The 11,634-nt window shown below is 36.7% G+C and overlaps 4 protein-coding genes across 4 annotated transcripts; 2 read left to right on the top strand and 2 right to left on the bottom strand.

The window, feature by feature from the left end:
* Nucleotides 1-994: 994 nt before the first annotated feature.
* LOC141915018 (large ribosomal subunit protein mL44-like) lies at nucleotides 995-2,539 on the bottom strand. Its single transcript, XM_074806383.1, has 2 exons — nucleotides 2,433-2,539; nucleotides 995-2,246 (listed from the first exon to the last, which is right to left on the bottom strand). Exon 2 carries the CDS (start codon nucleotides 2,244-2,246, stop codon nucleotides 1,230-1,232), a length of 1,017 nt encoding a protein of 338 aa, XP_074662484.1. The 5' UTR covers nucleotides 2,433-2,539; the 3' UTR covers nucleotides 995-1,229.
* A 455-nt stretch (nucleotides 2,540-2,994) lies between these two features.
* LOC141915023 (myophilin-like) lies at nucleotides 2,995-6,132 on the top strand. Its single transcript, XM_074806388.1, has 4 exons — nucleotides 2,995-3,096; nucleotides 4,981-5,090; nucleotides 5,470-5,671; nucleotides 5,759-6,132. The coding sequence occupies exons 1-4, from the start codon at nucleotides 3,079-3,081 to the stop codon at nucleotides 5,942-5,944; spliced, it is 516 nt and encodes a 171-aa protein (XP_074662489.1). The 5' UTR covers nucleotides 2,995-3,078; the 3' UTR covers nucleotides 5,945-6,132.
* A 668-nt stretch (nucleotides 6,133-6,800) lies between these two features.
* On the top strand, nucleotides 6,801-8,293 carry LOC141915021 (calcineurin subunit B-like). The gene is made up of 5 exons (XM_074806385.1): nucleotides 6,801-7,049; nucleotides 7,495-7,546; nucleotides 7,643-7,882; nucleotides 7,960-8,144; nucleotides 8,223-8,293. The coding sequence occupies exons 1-5, from the start codon at nucleotides 6,831-6,833 to the stop codon at nucleotides 8,277-8,279; spliced, it is 753 nt and encodes a 250-aa protein (XP_074662486.1). The 5' UTR covers nucleotides 6,801-6,830; the 3' UTR covers nucleotides 8,280-8,293.
* Nucleotides 8,294-8,466: 173 nt separating this feature from the next.
* Nucleotides 8,467-11,276, bottom strand: LOC141915020 (mitochondrial carrier homolog 2-like). The gene is made up of 12 exons (XM_074806384.1): nucleotides 11,144-11,276; nucleotides 10,933-11,017; nucleotides 10,694-10,800; nucleotides 10,449-10,553; nucleotides 10,295-10,352; nucleotides 10,159-10,210; nucleotides 10,019-10,078; nucleotides 9,852-9,945; nucleotides 9,737-9,769; nucleotides 9,576-9,643; nucleotides 9,409-9,484; nucleotides 8,467-9,268 (listed from the first exon to the last, which is right to left on the bottom strand). Exons 1-12 carry the CDS (start codon nucleotides 11,237-11,239, stop codon nucleotides 9,161-9,163), a joined length of 942 nt encoding a protein of 313 aa, XP_074662485.1. The 5' UTR covers nucleotides 11,240-11,276; the 3' UTR covers nucleotides 8,467-9,160.
* Nucleotides 11,277-11,634: the final 358 nt, after the last annotated feature.

Consider the following 11,634-nt stretch of genomic DNA (forward strand, 5'->3'; position numbering starts at 1 on the left):
TATCTAATGTCAAGTGTTTGTAGCACATTGTTGTAATGTTTCCTTCTTTTTTACATCTTTCATCCTCTACTCATCGGACTTCAGTTTAATTGGTGATGATTGTTTACTGAAATGTTATAGTTGTTGTAAAACATTTAGCCGATTACGCTGACTTTTATGTACGGATATAATTTCCATGTTTAGAAAAAACATGGTTGCATTTTCATTTCTACTGTATAAAATACACATGTACACAGTCATTTAATGATATTTTGCTTTGAAAGCTTATTTTATATTCGAGTAAGTAGCAGAATTTGTATAGCCGTACAAGTACAAACAGAAGAATCTCATAATGTGCCATAGTGATTTTAGATTGCCAAAACGGTCTCACTTCACAAGTGAAGCTGTACATGTGGATTCAGAAGGCAATGTATAATTTAAACGCAGTGCAAAAATAATTTTTACCAAAAAAAAGAACCTTAATTTATTGTTGTGTTCATCTTGTTATTGTGAATTAAGAATTGTTTACACTACATAATTCATTAAGTCATATGTATAATATTATCATAAATAAATGTCTACATCGAAACACAACAACTCTTACTTTTCTTACTCCGTTAAATAACTAGTTGTTGCAGGGTGTCTGGAATCCGCCTCCATATTCTGTCTCCTTTAACACTGCTATTCCAGATCATCAGTAATAACTCCTACGTCACTGGTAGAATGCAGGAAAATGCATCCGGAGGCTTCTATTTTCAGACCCCCTAAAAAATTGGACAGTTGCTACATGTAAACAGATTTACATTTACCCTCAATGTCTAATCCTGGATCCAATCCTGATGAGATCCATTACCATGGAAATCGCTTCTGGTAGCTGATCTAAATCAGGGAGGTGGACCTCCCTGTCTAAATCAAACAAAACTTAATCCTTGATCTTCATGTTACATTACTTTGTTCCTCATATCCTTACAAAATGATGAAAATAAAACTTCATATATATAATTTGGTTTTTTAATGCACATTCACTTAAGAAAACAGCATATCATACTGTTTACATTACGCAAGTCCATCTCGGTTAATCCACATCACTCGGGTCGGGACCATGCACTACACCGGTCTATCTTATACATCATTATATTTTCAAATAATCTTACATTAACAAACAGTAGATATGGATTATTGGAAAACGTGTAACTGATTAACCAAGGTTGATCGAAACTACAATTCTTTACAAAATTCTATTCGATACTTTATTGAGTAATTTGAGATCTAGATGAATTGCGGTCGACGGGTAGAGGGGGTCGATGATCTTCTATTTGGTATAAACGTTTAAGGGCGTCTTTAGCCGCCTCTTCTTCGGCGATTAAAACAGTTTCTCCCGGGGATCGACCGATCAGCTTCCGATCGGAATAAATCCCGACGTGATATACGGCGAGAACCGTATTACAACCCGACTGCCACAGAAGTCGAGGTTCCGGAAGACCGCGTCCTTGTTGTTCTAATATTTCGCTTAATTCACCCATAGCGTTTTTAAAATCGACGATTGTACCGATGTCTTTGCCGATCAGTTCGGGAATAACGAAATCTTTCAAAACTAATTCTAACTCATTTGAACCCGATTCGACGAGAATCGCGCCGAGAAACGCTTTAAACGTATTCGATAAAGTGATCATTTCCGGTGAACTTTCTCCGCTTAGGATTAAATCCGTCATTCCGAGATTCTTGCCTATATGAGCGAGAGACTCGTCGGCCCAAAGTACGTCGTGTATTTTGGCGATATATTCTTCCTTCAGCGAAGGGTAGATACTGCTCAGAAGCATCTTCACGCGATCGCTTCCATTCTTTTCCCCTTCGACGATCAACAATTCGTTACTTTCGAGTTCTAAATCCGAGTCGTCTACACCCAACTCTTTTCTCTTATTCGACTCTTTCTCGACGTACGACTTGTTGACGAATAAACGCTTCAGGATTTTGTCGCTTAGGTCGACACCTAATCGTTTTCCGAACGCGAAAACTTCGGCGTCGTAATTCCAATTCGCGAATTCGGATCTGTGTCGCCACGGTTCAGGTCCCACTTCTAGTCGTCGTTTGTATAATTCCTTCACTAATTTTGATTCGTGGTGTTTGTAACCGCGAGCGTGAACTACACAAACAGGATTCAAACCGACGACTGACTTTCTGACGAGGGTTTGTCTCAATGAAGAAATGAACGGTCCTCCTCCTCCTCTTCGGATGAGAGGCGAAACCATCGTGATTATTTTTGACATCTAGAAACAGAGGATAAAATCTTAATTGAATTTAGCAAGATATTGTTTGGTACCCTCTGCCTGGCTTGTGACTGTGGACTGTGGTCACTGTGGTGTGGAGCACGTATAAATCAATCAATTAATAGATCAATATATCTATATATCACAGAGTTTTCAATATTAGAAATGAATCCACACAGTATTTACCTTTTTGCGAGTGAACTTCAAACAATTTGAATTAAAACATAGCCATAAAATAGGGCCCTAATGGATTTCTTGATAATAATTAATAATTTCATGCACTTCCGGGTGTATTTCAAACCGAAGCGCCGTCTATTTCTTATTTGGACTACTGGAGCGGACGTAAATGAAACTACCGCGTGGTAGTTGTTTAAATGTCGTGCCCGGCGTTTCAGCCTACCACCTAAAATCTTAATTGAATTTAGCAAGATATTGTTTGGTACCCTCTGCCTGGCTTGTGACTGTGGTCACTGTGGTGTGGAGCACGTATAAATCAATCAATTAAAATGATCTATATATCACAGAGTTCTCCTAAATTGCGTGCATAAGCCCTATACCATTCCTACCCAAAATCTTTTCGCTGGGTTTCAAGTAAGTAATTCTGGATAAGTTCTAGAACTTCCGAGACGTGTTACTTTTACAAATACAATTTGAGCATTTTCTGGTAAAATTGCATGCATCGGATATGACCTCGCACCAAGGAAGCGGCAAACTTCTGGTTGCGCGTAAGTCACGTGCCTGAGCGCGAAGAGTTCTGCATCGCACCTGCACTCTCTCGTTTTGTTTTGCCTGAGTTAGCTGTACGGTACACCGAACTTCCGACTACCTCAAGATGCCTCCTCCCCCAAAGGTAAGATGTTCATCATTCGTATTTACGAGTGCAAAGTACTTTTTTCAAAACTAATCACCATCTTATTTCAAAACTAATCAAAATTTCTTTCGCAAGACTTGAAACAACTTTCGACTCCTAGTTGTGTTACGAAAAATTGGCCGTACTAATGATTTCAAAATTCGTATTTTGTATTATGCCTGTGAACCTAAACTGAATATTTTTAGATAGCGTGATTCATTTTATTTGGCGTTCAAAGTTCATGAATGTGTAAGCATTTAATTTTAGAAATTCTAAGCGCAAAAAATATCCTCTCTTCAGCTCTCATCGCGAACGATGTTGAATAACACGAATGACAGGTGCAGAAGTATCCGTTCTATCATATCAAATGAATGAAGGATTGAGTTATCTGAGGAAGAATTTAGACTGTTCCGATATTAATGCCTCGCGGTTAGCACCGGCCTTCATTTTAATAGAAAATGTACAGAATACAAATAACTATATATTTCATAATTCTAAAAAAGCTTTCAACTGAAGCAAAAACCAAACTGAACGCAGTGACGAGAATACACATATGCCTGCTTCTTGAAAAGCAACGCTTTTTGGTACCAGGATGCCAGTCAGTACAGGGCGCCATATAAACTATAAATAGTCAGCATTTGTAGGAAGAGAAAAACACCTAAGAGTTTCCGTTAAACTACTGAACGAATGAACGAGAAACTTTCTTACTTTCCCTAATTATATCGAGAATGTAACGGGACGAAACACTACGTTAGATATGTCAGAGGTTATCCTCCTATAAGAGTATCTCTCGTTGGAACCGCTGGAAAATTTGGTATTACTCGGATCGCTTTTGCATTCGTTCTATCCCTAGATAAACATTAACCACGAATTAATATTAATATTTGTAATCATTGCAATAATCAAGCAAAACCGTTCTCTGCTGAAATGATTGCCACCAAGCTAAACAGACGCAGCTGTATTCCGTTAACTACTCGTCGGTTCTTGCCGCATGCTGGGTGAAAGTTTTCTTAACTTCATTACGTGTGGTAGCCTGTTTAGATGTTATTGTTATATCATATTGGATTTATAAAAAAAGAATGTTATCTTACATAAAATAATCACGAAGAATACACACGGTCGTTACTTGGTGAAGTTCGGTTTTCCGAGTTTGGTGTTTGCTAACCTGAGTGGTGGCGGCTGGGGAAGGGTCTTTATTCAGCACGTAGGAACTACGTGTTTCCTCAATGTTACTTAGTCCCCATTTGAATATCTAAATATATGATATACACAAAATCTAGCCCAGCCTTTTCGAACGGAGATATTTAGAATTTCGAGAATGTAAGAAAACGGTAGATCTTAACCGCAATTTGAATAAAGATGTTCAGGGAACAGTGGGAAGGCGAGATATTTATATCCTCGGATTTAGATATATCGGAGAATTTCTCGAGATTATTTACGGTATAGATCAACAACTGTCGATATACGCCACCGCACTTACTACCTATAGCTTTACCAGTGATAGTTTGATAAACTTCTCCAGTTGCGATGAATCACAGCAATGCAGAAAACTGCACACAGTTCCCAATCAAGAATTCTTTACCTTAATAAGATTCTGTTGGGGTTTAAGATATATATCCTTTAATTGTAATCATATATAAAAAGCAATTAATTGAGACTAGTGGCAGACCCAAAATATGATGATTTAACAGGTAGAATCTGTTAATCTGACGTTCTGAAAAGATTAATTCTATTCATCTTCGGAGATTCATAATTTCATGTAAAAAATTTTGAATAAAACTACGATGATAGATAAAAGTTATCAATCCAAAACGTCAGTTAAACAGATTTGTGGGTCTTCTATTTAAGTAATTTATCAACTATTCTGAAACTTCTCTTTTGCAGAGAGACCCTGAAGCTGAAAAGCAAGCTATGGAGTGGATCGAAGCAATTTTGGGGAAAAAGTTCGATGGACCTTTCGATGATGTTTTGAAGAATGGGGTGGTTCTTTGTCAGTTAGTATATATTATCATTATCTATACATCTATCGATGGTTTGAACTATCAATCATAAATACATGCTGAAATTAACCTCAAAACGCTAGAGACTTCGCATGATAAAAATAAATCATTTATTAGTTTCTCTTACGTCGATGAATAGTGTTTACGTAGATACGAACACGAATAACCTCTCCTAGCTTTACATACAAAACATCACTCCTATGAACAGAGTTTATCTTGTAAAACATCGCTGCGCAAAACTTGCCTTCATCTTCAGCAAGTAGACCCCTTCAATACCAGTTATATAAAAAAACCATGATAAGGGTATACTCGATATTACGGAAGCATATACAGATAATTCACTTTCTCAAATTGACCGATATTTTCTTTTTAGATTAATTAATAAACTTGCTCCTGGAAGTGTGAAGAAAATTGCTGAAAAGGGAATGGATTTCAAACTGATGGAGAACATATCAGCCTTCCAAGCTGCCGTGAAAAAATACGGTGTCGAAGACGAGACGTTTCAAACTGTAGATCTGTGGCAAAAGAAAAATATTTCAGCCGTGACGAAATGTATCTTTGCCCTCGGAAGAGTGGTAAGTCAAAAAGCCACGAAGACCCCACTAAACGTCCATCGCTATAACCAACGTCTAGATTTACAGAAAGTTGGCTTTTCTCTTTAGGCCCAGAAGCATCCTGAATTCAACGGCCCGATACTTGGTCCAAAAGAATCTGACGCAAATAAACGGGAATTCACCGAAGAACAATTGAGAGCTGGTGAGGGACATGTCGGTCTGCAGGCAGGCTTTGCGGGAGGTGCGAGTCAAGCGGGACAAAGTTTCGGTAAACAGCGAATGATCCAGGACTGAAGTTCGTGATGAAAATAATCTCTGTTTCGATTTCTGATTCATACAAATACTTTCGTAGTAGGCATTAACGGTTAATAGTTGAAAAGTTTCAATTTTTCATAAATATTTCACTCTCTTCCACCTTGTTCATTTATCGCGTCTTCATTTTTACCCTCGACACTTATTCGGTTAAATTACAAATAAACTAAAAGTAATGTAAAAATCGTGAATTATATTCATGCTTACTTGTTTTTTTTTTTGGATTTTTCTTCGTCATCGACATCGTAAGTGAATTCAGGGGTAGATCCAGCCACCACTCTTAAGGGTGATACAACTTATAAAAAGGGACATAATCCACGACAAACGAGGGGTCTCTGAAATTTTGAAAATTAACTGCTTTGTGGTTTAATTTCCAAACAATTCCTGATGCAAAGTGCTTTCTATAAAATTTGAACTGCGTTGATATTTAGTTTCCAGGCAATAAAAATGAAAGAACATGTGTCTTTCTGTTTAAAATAATCTGCCTCGTCTTGTAAAAATGTGCCCTTTTCTACTTATGGGATTGATAGGAACGACTAAATGTAAGCACTTTTATTTTGGGGATGAAAAATGTTAAAAAGTGCACGGAATTATCGTGACGGTGGTGCTACGTCTGAATCCGCGCCTGATATTACTTCTTTTGCTATGATCTTGCGCTGGTTTAACCCTTTATTTTTACGAACAATAACTATCAAATGCCTACTGTGAATGAATTCAATTGAGGTCATCTAACAAAAATACGAAAAAACTGGATTCTCCTGACAACGACTTGAAATTTTCAATAAAGGTTTACATTACTACATAACATATACGTCTAGTAAAAACTAAGAGATAGATTATCATATATATAAATCTATACTGCAAAACAATGTCTAAACGGACACCAACTACATCGGCGAATAAAGAGGCCGGACTTCCAGCGGAGCAGCATCGAACATCAAACAGCAACGAAGGACAAAAAACTGTGAATAATGCGAGACCAAGTATTCAACCTGGAACTCAAAGACTAAGTTTACAACCGGCATCAAGAAGAACCAGTACTAAACCCCAAACCGGTCAATCTAAAAGTTCAAACAAATCAACGAAGGTAAGAAGCGTTGAGTGAAGATTTTCATTCCGGAGGCGGCTCGACTTGATTATAACCCGTCTGTTAATGAAGCCGCCCGAACTTTTCTCATTTTGCTGTTTTTTATGGTATTGTATGACCTGGTGTCTGAATTTACTGAACAGAAATAGAAAACCATCCAGAAAGACCGAAAATCTATTCTATCATATTGAAATCATTACATTATTACATTATTTCAGTCTTTTGACTGAACTAATATTAGTCATTAGTCATCATGGGCTCTTGTTATTGTCCTCGTGAGCAGTGACTGTCCAGTCGTGGTCACTGGTTGTCATGGTAAAACGTAAACAATACTGTAAGGAAACGCTATGGTAGGTTCGAACTGGACTCGAAACCGGCTCTGAGGTTATTGATATTATTGTATACGAATCTTAATTTTTTGTGTATGTATCTGTCTGTTATTTAGGGAAATGAACAAGCATTGCTATCTCCAGAAAATAGGCAGAAATATTCCGTCTGTAAGTTATCTCAAGTCCATAATTGTTAATCCAGTTCACCCTGATAGTAAATCCATTTGAATCTCTAACATAGTACGAACATTGGACATTTTACAGTTACCGATGAAGAGGTAAAAGGGCTGACGAAACTTTATCAAACATTGGATAAGAGCGGGGGCAAAGAAGGAATTGTGTTAGAGTTGTTCATCAGTCTTCCCGATTTCGTCGGTTGTCCGTTTATTCGGCGCATTTGTGAAATTCATATTCCGAAAGGCACTGATAAGATCAGCCCAGAGGCTTATATGGATATATTGGCCGTTCTGTCTCCTAAAGCAGCCATAGATATGAAAAGGAAATGTGAGTTCAGTTCAAACATGTAAAACCTCGCGTATCAATTGGAAAAGAATTGGTACGATTGTATTTTTCATTTTCAGTGGCGTTTAATGTTCTGGATATTCACAATCAAGGAGTTTTACGACACGATGAAATATTCCGCATGTTTAAACTGATCTTTCGTTCGGCATTGACAGATAACCAGATTCTCGACCTGGTACTGAGAGTTTTAAATAGAGGAGATATTGAAACTAGAGGCATGCTTACGTATACCGATTTCAACAGGGTACGATTTCTACTTCACAAAACCTGTCCTGTATTTTGTAAAGCGTAATTTTAGTGTCATCATTTCCTCTGGTTTCAGTTGACGAGTGATTCTGATATCCACGCAAGATTTACAGCTAATCTTCAACTTCCTTAGGATGTGATCCAGTGCAGCGCCAGAGTCTAGTCGCATTTTCCATGTATCATTTTTTCAAATAAATAATTCATTTCATAAGAGGCGTTTTTGCGTCTCTCCGAAGCTACTAGATTCATAGATCCAATATCAAAACAAAAATGCAAATCATCTTATATTAAATAATCATTTATCATATCATTATAATGTAATTACATACATTACATTTATGCATTATTCATCAAAATGTTGACAATTCGATGTCGCTGTAATTACATGAAGCATCTATAAATCGCATATAAAGTGCAGCCTCTCATAACATCCACTAACTACAGAAACTAATACTGTTGTTAATGCTAAAATAAATAACTATCATTGTCAATGTACAAGACACAGTATTTTTAGTGCAGTGACAGAAAACCAAAAATGATAACTCAACACATGTACAAAGCACCAGCATTCTTGCATATGAAATTTTTTAGCCCCGAAGAGAGAAGAATGTTCATCGCCTAAATATTTCAATCATAGTTACTAAGTCGCACATAATGTGGTTTTAATGGAATTGATAAAACCGAGTGGAATATTGAACTATTACACAGCACACATTGAAACCGAGAGGGAGCTACACTTATTATTTCACGAATTCAACACACATTTTATCCAAATATTCCAAATATCCACCGGGTTTCACTCGATTTGTCAGGAATCTTGAATTAATCAAAAAGTTCAATAGATTTCAACAAAGATCTATTACACGTTACTGTGTCTTTCTTTCATCTAATTATTGCCAGTAGTAAAAACTGCCTTTATTTCGACCATCGTTTTCTATGTACATATACTGCATGTTTTGTACCTGTCCGCGCGATGTTAGAGACGATAAATAATTTCGTTTTTAGCGTCTAATTTCAATGGCTGAATATGTCTTTTGCTGGCACGCGTTGTCCATCTTGACGAATGATAACTGGTCCCCGATAATAACGCATGAACAAACTCGATCCACGTTTCAGTTCACCCTGTAAATAAATTCCCATACAAATATTACCAACTGCACAAACAGAAACATTTTTTAACGAATTCTCTGATTTTTTTACTCTTTTTTACCAGACACGTGTTACCTGCTACAATTTTAATACTACTGTTATGATAAACTTACCATACGACTCAAATGCGCCCAACAATCTTGCCATGAAGTATAATTCGGCATGTGTGGTGGAGTTCCAGCAGCCAGTCTGTAACAATATCAAACACATATGAATGGTAGTTTTTTAGAAACAATACGAAATATTCAGTTGCGATATGTTGAATGCATAAAATACCTACCCACTGTTGTTAACAGACATAACATTAGCGACCAATTGGAATGGATAAGTGAAATGAGTCACCAATAACTGAAAATATGACGGAAAGCTCGCATACATTTCAATGCATATAGGGATAAACATGTGTGCGAAAGTAAAATGAATTCATGATAAATTACTTACTCCAGACGCTATACTCGTGTAAGGCATCAAATTCTGTAATTCAAACAATATTTTACACTAAGTGATAGCAATAGATTTACTGGAATCTTTTTACATTCGTAATATATTTACACACCTTATCTTCAATTGTATAGTTATTGATTATATATGTAGTAAAATTCGCTAACCAAATCGTCAGTACTTCTGCTGCTAACCTCGGTATTATACCACTAAAATCAATAAACAAACAATTCACTTAGACCTCGAATACCCGATTCCAAAGAGCCACATTCTTTTACTTACGCAAAAAAACCCAAAATTCCCTCTTTTTCATAAATATCTTGAAACGAACTGAATACTGAACTGAAAAGATAGAAAAGTGTTGAATTTACACCTTTGAATGACAATGACGTCAATTTTTTAAAGGGAATATTTGTATTTACTTGTATTGTGTTTCTCGTCCAATAAACTGAGCCATACTTCTCACCATTATCACTACGAATAATCAAGGTCATGTTTTAAGATAGAATTTTACGAATAAACTAAAACTTCATAATTCGATTTATTTACAGTATTTACCTTGGAAGGGTTGATTAACGATGATACCCGCAACTCTAGCTACCGTTTCTTTTGATGTCTAAAACATATCAAGAAATTATTGAGCACCGGTAATCTAACTAAGGCAAAAACACCCTCTTCCACTTTCTACAAATTCTACTTCTATAACACTCACATCTTTAACAAATTTTCTAAGAGATTTGATTATTGTGTCTTCATCATCACCATCTAGTTCGGCTTTGACTTCATTCTCCTCTTCCGAAAAAAGATCTTCCAGTTTCTAGGGAAAAGTATTTGATTGTTCCGTTTAAGAATTTCTTACAAAATATAATCTATTCTCGGATTTGGGTCGACTAAGACCTGAACTACACAATAAGAGGACCTAAAATGCGCGCAATCAAATTCAAGTTTTGTTTTTACCTCATTTACGTAATTTGTAGCGAAAGTTGAAAGCACACCTCCATAAATGCGAGGTACGAGACCTCGGTACATTCCAAAAAATCCATCAACACTTTTTATGTACTTAACTAAAATACAGATGACAGTGGACACCAATGTACAGCGAAGAAACAAACCGGTAATGCCTTTTTAGGCTTGATCATTTTGACATTTTTGATTTTGCGATTTTCACTACTGATTCTTTAACGAAAACCACTTACTGTATTTGAAGACGTTGGGATAGGCCAAAGCTTCCTTGCCAAAGAAAGTTGTCGTAGGTTTTGGAGCAATTGGTTCATGTCCGAGCTGAAAGTATTATCATGTATGTATCACATCGTATATTTTAGGGAGGAACGGACAAAACACAGACTATTTATTGAGAGGAAACGGAGAGAAAAATGCAAGTTGTGATTATGTCGCGAGGTTTTTTACCTGAATCAATGTTTTAGCATATCCGATTGGATGAAATACAGAAGTAACAACGATGCCCGACAGCACCTGCACCGGAGTTGTCGAGAATTGCTGCATTCCAGCAGCGGGATTTTCGACTTGACCTCTGCTGGCAGCCATTGTTAAATAACACGATAATGCGATAGATGGCGTATTGGTTTGGAGTGTTGAAACGTGTTCGAATCCCATTCATTTCCTGAAATGCTCGAATTTTCTGGATCACGATTTCTGTACGCGGAAATTGTTCCATATATCGGTTAATTCATTCCAACAACAAATTCTAAGCGAAGAAATTGTAGAAAACCTGAAAGGTGTAAAAGCCACCTCAGCTTTGCGCTCAAATAAATGTAAGGACAGGTTCGAAAAAAATCATTTTCCTCGCAAACCCTGGCAAAGGTTACGAAAATCATGAAAAAGTATACTTTTTACATATGTCAGTGATAAACAGCTTAGAATTATGAATTTTACTCTAA

This window comes from Tubulanus polymorphus, chromosome 1, assembly GCF_964204645.1.
Source record: "Tubulanus polymorphus chromosome 1, tnTubPoly1.2, whole genome shotgun sequence".
In the NCBI taxonomy this organism is placed as follows: domain Eukaryota; kingdom Metazoa; phylum Nemertea; class Palaeonemertea; order Tubulaniformes; family Tubulanidae; genus Tubulanus; species Tubulanus polymorphus.

Excerpts from the sequence above, each read along its gene's own strand:
- LOC141915021 (XM_074806385.1), top strand. The coding sequence starts at position 6,831 with ATGTCTAAACGGACACCAACTACATCGGCGAATAAAGAGGCCGGACTT. Across the intron at positions 7,547-7,642 it reads TAGGCAGAAATATTCCGTCT|TTACCGATGAAGAGGTAAAA; the intron begins GTAAGTTATCTC and ends GACATTTTACAG. Across the intron at positions 8,145-8,222 it reads CGTATACCGATTTCAACAGG|TTGACGAGTGATTCTGATAT; the intron begins GTACGATTTCTA and ends CTCTGGTTTCAG.
- LOC141915020 (XM_074806384.1), bottom strand. The coding sequence starts at position 11,239 with ATGCAGCAATTCTCGACAACTCCGGTGCAGGTGCTGTCGGGCATCGTT. Across the intron at positions 10,079-10,158 it reads GGACGAGAAACACAATACAA|TTCAGTATTCAGTTCGTTTC; the intron begins GTAAATACAAAT and ends CTATCTTTTCAG. Across the intron at positions 9,269-9,408 it reads GGGCGCATTTGAGTCGTATG|GGTGAACTGAAACGTGGATC; the intron begins GTAAGTTTATCA and ends ATTTATTTACAG.
- LOC141915018 (XM_074806383.1), bottom strand. The coding sequence starts at position 2,246 with ATGTCAAAAATAATCACGATGGTTTCGCCTCTCATCCGAAGAGGAGGA.
- LOC141915023 (XM_074806388.1), top strand. Across the intron at positions 5,091-5,469 it reads AATGGGGTGGTTCTTTGTCA|ATTAATTAATAAACTTGCTC; the intron begins GTTAGTATATAT and ends TTTTCTTTTTAG. Across the intron at positions 5,672-5,758 it reads TCTTTGCCCTCGGAAGAGTG|GCCCAGAAGCATCCTGAATT; the intron begins GTAAGTCAAAAA and ends TTTTCTCTTTAG.